General features: G+C 41.1%; 1 protein-coding gene across 1 annotated transcript; it reads right to left on the bottom strand.

Moving 5' to 3' along the window:
* Positions 1 to 204: 204 nt before the first annotated feature.
* Positions 205 to 6,820, bottom strand: LOC124702712 (RNA polymerase I-specific transcription initiation factor RRN3-like). Its single transcript, XM_047234869.1, has 15 exons — positions 6,649 to 6,820; positions 5,481 to 5,585; positions 5,322 to 5,393; positions 5,169 to 5,240; positions 4,853 to 5,086; positions 4,309 to 4,419; positions 4,105 to 4,224; positions 3,923 to 4,024; positions 3,283 to 3,351; positions 3,039 to 3,145; positions 1,948 to 2,031; positions 1,774 to 1,867; positions 1,550 to 1,669; positions 1,212 to 1,396; positions 205 to 929 (listed from the first exon to the last, which is right to left on the bottom strand). Exons 1-15 carry the CDS (start codon positions 6,760 to 6,762, stop codon positions 641 to 643), a joined length of 1,878 nt encoding a protein of 625 aa, XP_047090825.1. The 5' UTR covers positions 6,763 to 6,820; the 3' UTR covers positions 205 to 640.
* Between the last annotated feature and the right edge of the window lie 495 nt (positions 6,821 to 7,315).

Here is a 7,315-nt window from a genome sequence, read left to right as displayed (position 1 = left end):
ATTAGAAAGTTCAGATGTTCTATTTTCTAATGATATAATTTTTATATTATATAATTTAAATTATATTGGTTAAATTGGTGACCTAGGGGTACGCGCGCGCTTAATAAACTGTGAAGGAGGGAGTAAACGGACCTACGAAGTAGTTACTACCTTAGTTCACAAGTACGGAGTTAATTATTTCCACTATGAAAGTAATTCCAAACATTCGAAAAAAGGGACATCTTTACATGAACCAGTTGCAAAGCTGATATAATACAGGCAAATAAAACAGACATATAAACCTGTCGATAAACCATTCTACATCAGAACATGATGTCTTCCTCATACATCTCGAAGATGTACATACAAACCTAGTATATAATCTCACAACAACCAGAACTACGTGTTCTCTAAGCATCAGTACTCCACTCCCAACACAAAACCTTGACCTATTTGGGCTTTTAAGTACATTGCAAATGAATGGGGTTGCTCCACCCTAACACAAACTACGATGGAAGCTCCCCACATATTAGAGCTTAATAGACCCTTGTATTAGTTGGACGGAAGCTCCCCATATATCAGCTTGACAGTCATACCCTCGTACAAGTTGGCTCAGTAAAGTGAAGCACAAGTTCGTTAAGATGATCCTGCCGAGGGCCCATCATGATGGAGGGCTCACTGAAGGTCTGATCTTTGCAGGCATGCTAGGGCCAGCATGGCTTTCCTTGGCAAATTGATGAAAGTAAGAATCACATGGAGTTATAGACATCTTATCCATCGGGATATCCAAGTCATCGGGGTCATTGTTGACCTCAGGATTATCATCATCCGAGCTGCCATCATCCATTCCAGGGTTATCAAGATCCTCGAGCTCATCGTCGTAATCTTCCTTATCATCAATGTATGTTGTCTTGACCATGTACCAGAACTCAAAATTTGGGCGCATATATCTGCAGGGCACAAATGGTTGTCACGAAGAAGCCAAAGTGAATTTGTAGTTACTGGGCTAGAGTGTGCTCCAAAATATAGACAAAGACACCAAGCACACAGTAACTGAAATAGCGAACAGCTTATAATACCCACAAGGATAATCCCTAAACATAAGGAAAGTTCAACGGTCCAACAAAAACAAGGCTTTGCTATAATAAACATAATTGTAATCCACATAGCACAAACAAGTAAAAGAGCAGTAGTAAGTAGGCTCAAGAAGTAGAAGTATCAGTGGTGTTAACCTGTCAGATTCTTTTAGCAAATAAGGATCGAATGGGAAGAACATGTCAAGTCTACCAATTCCTCCAAAAGTCCTCGACAAATCAGATTCAATTGCATCATTCAGTGCTGAATCCTTAAATGCATTGAACAAGTCAGCATCTTTGGCCTGTCTTAGGAACTCATTTACTATCGAAGGCAAGCACACCTAGGATATCAAAAGATAATGTCCAAAGGTAAGAAAACAACATATCATTAGCAGTAATGACTTCCAAACATCAAAATGCAGCATTCATGGAGAGTATTAGCATACATATGAAACATGAAAGGAGATATGTCAGAGGATGCTTGTTATGCAAACCTTTAGAGGTTCCAGTGGATGGGTCAAAAGAAATCCAAAAGGCATGTCAAAAAGCCGTGATTTAAGATTTTCGTCACGCAGAATAGATCTCAAGCGAAAGCAAAGGACATACATCACAGCCTGCAGGTTACGAAATATGAAAATAAAGTGTTAACTGGAATCCCGTACTAATACTAGATGTATGTAGATCAAAAAGAAAATATGAATATGATGGCATAACTAACCTGACAGGTCGCGAAAAATATTTGATGATTTGGAATAGCTGCGGTCCCACTGGTCCTCTGATGGTCACAATAGTTAACACACCAACGCACTAATCTGTGTAAAGCGAAGAAAGACAAATTCAGATCTGAGAAGAACATCAGGTAAATTGTGAAGAGATATATTTCTATAGCCACCTTTCAAGTATAGCGACAACTGTATTAGCAGAAATAAACCTTGCCCGCGACAAGTAGCTTCCAACATACGAAACTGCAGACATTCTGCACATCGAAACATAAATGATAATTAGCATTTCCTCAACATGTACACACTACCAAATTAAACTATAACAAATGGGAATCATAACCTATGATGCAGGGATACGGCATAGAAGTGCCGTGTCGGTGCAGGATACTGCACCAGAACGGGGATACCCAAGGATACGCATGGGATACTCGTATCCCCAAGTATCTCATTTTTTGAATTAAAAAACAAGAAAAAAGGTGAGAAAACGGCTGGGATACGCAGGGGATACCGAAGGAATACGTCCAGGGCTGCTACCACTCGATCCACAACCCAACGAAAGCCTAAATCGATGGTTAAAACTTACTCGGCTGGACTTCTCCTGCCTAGTCGCTGTCAGCAGACTTGAAAAGACTATGCTAGCTTAACTTCATTCATGTCGATTTTCTCATCTTTTTTAATATATTGTTTATTGGTGCTGATTTTTAATATATTTATACATATACTTGCCGTATCCCCGTAAGGCTACATTGAGAAAAAGCCGTTTTCCCGTATCACCGTATCCGTATCCCCGTATTCGTATCCCCGTACCATGTAACATAGATCATAACAGAATATACTACTGTCTGTAGTAGACTCTAAAAATATGAGGAGTGCATGCATGCATTGTCTGTGTAAACACGTTTTGCCACAATTGTGGCAACTTTGGCGAAACAGCATGCCTACAACAGGTGCCTGAAAGATTGATAGAAGCATGGCTGAAAATATGCGGAGAGTATACATGCATTGTCTGTTGAACACTTTTTGCCACAATTGTGGCAACTTGGCAAAAGGACATGCCTATGACATCGTCGCAATTGTTGTCACAGTCCAAACACCAGATTATCAAACTTGCCAAACATGAGTAAAGCAAAGTGTGGCAGCAAGCCAAAGATTATACGAATCATCAGAACATGCAAAGACAGTTGTGACCGCAGCCAATAATACACAACAGATAAATAGATGTGATGTGCATACAGTGAATTCCTGGCATGCTCAGACATACCTTGAAATTGCATCCTCTTCCCTCTTTATAACAATATCAGTAAGAAAAACAGCAAACTGAGGGCCACATATTTCAGGATCTAGTGAGCATGCATAGAACATGATAAACTGCGAAGTCAGAAGGGGCAGAGTCAAATAAAAGAAGGTGAAACAAGTAAGATAAAATGAAGGGGAGTAAAACTCAATACAAGCATGAAAGCCCAGTGAATCTAGTTTACACACACCAAATAACAATGAATCCTGACCTGGGCAAATTTTGACCGGTGCACCCTCAGCACAGATGCTCGAAATATAGTCTGCAGAATGTCATATTCCTGTCCATTTCAAACCAGAACTTGAGAAGTGACAGATTAAAAAACTAGCATCCAGCATTAACAGTTATATTTCCTTATCCAGCATCGAGTTCACCAAAAGGATGGCGTTTGACTTCCTCAAAAAAAAAGGATGGTGTTTGGACATTGGCACGGTCTTCCAAGATTTAATTTTGACAACTAATTTGTACTGGAGTAATATGCTTAACCCAAGAAAACTACAATATTCTAGAGCTACTTTTCAAGACAAATCTAAACATATGATTTTCGTGTTTCCAAAAACAAATATTTGAAATGATATTTGCAGTGAAGGAATAGCCGGTTCCAAGCCCGGGTAAAGGAGGAGGGTTATGATAGGATTGGCGAGCTAACGTAAAAACCAGCCATTCCTATGGATATGAAACCCAATAGAAATTCGTTGATGCTGATTGGCAGTGGAGGTTTTAAAGATTGACTGAAGATATGTCCAAAACATCAATTGTGAAATGGAGGGAGTAGAAGCATTAAGGGATGCTAAAATATGGCAATAAAATATGCTTCAAAGACCTGGATACAGTGCGTAGTGTGCAGTCACCTTAGGTAGGTACCCACGCTCTGCACATGACTTAAGGTGCTCGCATACAACAACCATTAAACCATCAAGCTTGTCGGCACATTGATTTCCTCCAAAAAGGACCTAACCAACAAAATGATAGTTGAGTTGGCAACTTAGGTTACTCGATTAGTTAGGGAACAAAAAAAGTAAAATGAAGAAACCTTTGTTCCTGCTTGTCCAAGGACATCCTCATCCTCATCACCATCCAAATCTTCAAACTCCATGTCAAATATACCAATGTTATGTTCCTCTTGAAGAATATCTTCCCAGGTTATACTAACCTGCAAAGTTCACCCATCGACTAATTAGGTCAAGTATTAGATGCAGCCTTGCAGGGTGGACTAGTGATGAAAAAAGGAGCATACATCCAATTCTGTAAGTAGCTCCACAACTTTCGCCAATAAAACAGCCCCAATAAGATCCCCCATTCTTTCAGTATCTAGCCCCAACATGCACTCAACAAATGAGACCATCTTCTGCAAATACATTACCAAAAAGTAAGAAGGATGCTCTATGAAATAGGGGACAAAGCTGGAGGCTGACTTCTCCATGTATAAGTGAAAAAATTAGAAGTCACAAATTGCCAACACAAAGATGATAAGCAAGGGAGCCCAATGCCAACTATGACATGATATAGAAGAAGCTTCTAACATAGATAAGACCATTCTACACACATACAGAAGCTAAATTGATGGAAGATTGGCCTTGGTACTTAAAAAATCTGAAGTGTTGTTGAAAAGATGTAGGCGTTAAAAAATTAAAGTTAACTGGAAGGTGAAGTGGGGAGACCAATACACCTTCTCAGCATTTGAGTGTAATTTTTCTAGTGAATATTCAATCTAATTAGGAATGCAACACATAAACACAACAGACCATCAAACAGAGAATATCTTAAGAGTTTACACTCACAGCTTTATTTTCAAATAACTTTGGCATACTTCTATCGATTATATCCCTCAACATCATGGGTGCTAAGGGTACAGTGTCAGAGATTGTTTTTAAACTCTCGCACAAACGAAAATGAATATCCTTCTTCCTTGGAACCGTCCATGGAGGCAGCTCATTTTTCATAAGATAGGGGGGAGTAAAGTTGTTCACAAGCATCTGCAAACATTCTCTGAGATACTGGTCAGCCACTGCAGCCTGTATGCACAAATAGTCAATTAGTCAGAAACGCTTACACAAATTATGCTGGAAATTACTGCAAGTGCAATGAGAAAAATACCAATCTGGTTATCAGATCCAAGAAAACATCCATTGTATGTCTTTGTAGGTACCAGATGGAGACGGAAAATATCTGCAGCAAATGTTTTAGTAAGATCCAAGTAACTGAACAAACCAAATGGACCTCTAAGAGTGAGTATTCAATAAGGCATACAGTGTTCAAAAGCGAATGATGGTACATGATGTCAATTTTTGATACTGCTTCCGATAATGCCTTCAAAGTCGTCTGGAAAAGTAGGTAATATGTGCATTTATCAGAAGCAATGTTAATTACAAGAAAGGTAGATAGATGAAAACATGACCAGTGGCATACCAAACGCATAGCCTCGTCATCAGCAGATTTTCTCTTGGACTGGTCTATAATGTTTACCAACTTACAATATTCCGTCATAACACTTTGGTCAACTAGTTTCGGATCCTAAAATGAAGACGAGATTTGTCAGTGGTTTCAGAAGGCGTTCTTGAAATAAACGTTCTTGATCTATGCCACCCCAAGAAAAAAACCGTGGCTGAAATGGACTCCTCTTCAAACGGGATCAAGTTGAAGAGTCAATTACTCGATAAGCAGAGGCAGAAGAGAAAACAATTTTCACAGAACGTAAATCACCCATAAAAAAACAGTATTTTATGTCCTATCTCTGGCAAGCATGGTACGGCAGTCATTCTCAGTAAATTACATATCTACAGCAATAAGAAGAATTTGAAAGTTAATTACTCGAACAAGGCAGAACTTCAAAATTTGTGCATAAACAATACATCTGTAACATCTATCTACCCAGTCGCTTATGGGCTTATGGCAGTCCTCCATAAAATGCATATCTACACCAGTAAGTACTCTCTGAAAAAAGGTACCCCAGATAAATCTATTTGTTCGCCAGCAGAACATGCAACATCTGGAAGTTCCCTGGTGATTTTTAGGATTGAACATAAGAGAGAACCTACACCTTGCTGCCTACACACCCAGAAATTGGCATTCAATAACTGCATTGGTAGGAAAATAATCACCTTCAAAAATCCCTAACTCCACACTGCACATTCATCTGGCATATTCTCTCACAGCCTTGAGTTTCGAGCTTGAACCCCGTTACTCGGTATTATTCTGAAGAAATGCATTATCCATAGCATGGTAAGCGAACGTATTTGTTATCTTGATATTACACAACAGATGCCCTGAATGTTCAAGGGATGGGCGCAAGCACCAGGTTCTCCCAACTGGACTTCACGACACGATACAGAATTGAACAAAGTTGTACTGTGGGTGCAACAAAACGAAGCTTGAGAGGCCAAACTCGGTACAAAACGAAGCTTGGTGAGAGGCTAATTTATTCAGCGGCGAACGCAATCCTATGATAAACACTAGAGGCGTTCGGGGCCAGCAAAGGCGGCACCAAAGCGAGCGTCTCTCCGGCCCAGCAAGCACCGGTCCAATCCAACCCAAAAGATGCAGAGAGGGGAGCAAAGGGGGAGCTGGAGGTACGCACCATCCGCGTGGCCTGGAGCACGTTCTCGACATGGCGGAAGGCCGCTAGGTCGCTTCTGTGCCACACCTCCTCCTCGTCCTCCATGCCGTCGTACCGCAGCAGTTCCGCCCCCATCGCCGCTGGCTGCCGCCCTGACGCCTGCTCCCTGGGAGAATCTCTCGCAGGCTATCCCCTGGCGACAGATTCGGCACCCGGATTAGCAGCTGGAGGAGAGAGCACGAGGGGAGGGGGGCGGGGGCGAAAAGGGTGGGAGTCCTAACCGGTTTCGCCGAGAGGAGGCGGCGGCGGCGAGGCGAGGCGGCGAGGCGGAGAGGTGTCTAGGGTTTTTGCGGGAGTGGGGGAAAGAGAAGGAAACGGTGGTGGAGAGTGGCACGAGTTTATTGACACCGGTGACACGTGGCGGTGTAGGAGATGCGGTTCCCGTCCGGGTTACCTAGACCGGTTTCTCTGGCTTTACACTAGTTACAATGCATAGTATCGTATAGAAGTATCATGCGTATGATACTACTACATGTTACTATCTTCACAATGCATGGTATCATATACTAGTATCATAGTCTCTATATATTAATTGTTTTGTAGAATCTCAATGCAAATATGTGTACAAGATTTACTTGACATTATTTTTTCTAGTAGTATGTGTTATGATACGGTATCTACCTATGAT

This window comes from Lolium rigidum, chromosome 1 (assembly GCF_022539505.1).
Source record: "Lolium rigidum isolate FL_2022 chromosome 1, APGP_CSIRO_Lrig_0.1, whole genome shotgun sequence".
NCBI lineage: Eukaryota > Viridiplantae > Streptophyta > Magnoliopsida > Poales > Poaceae > Lolium > Lolium rigidum.
The sequence above is the reverse complement of the archived record's forward strand: the minus strand, read 5'-3'. Positions and strand labels throughout refer to the sequence as shown.

Coding starts and splice junctions, on each gene's coding strand:
- LOC124702712 (XM_047234869.1), bottom strand. CDS start 6,762: ATGGGGGCGGAACTGCTGCGGTACGACGGCATGGAGGACGAGGAGGAG. Junction 5,586..6,648: donor TGCTCCAGGCCACGCGGATG/GTGCGTACCTCC, acceptor TCTTCATTTTAG/GATCCGAAACTAGTTGACCA. Junction 1,670..1,773: donor TATTTTTCGCGACCTGTCAG/GTTAGTTATGCC, acceptor CGTAACCTGCAG/GCTGTGATGTATGTCCTTTG.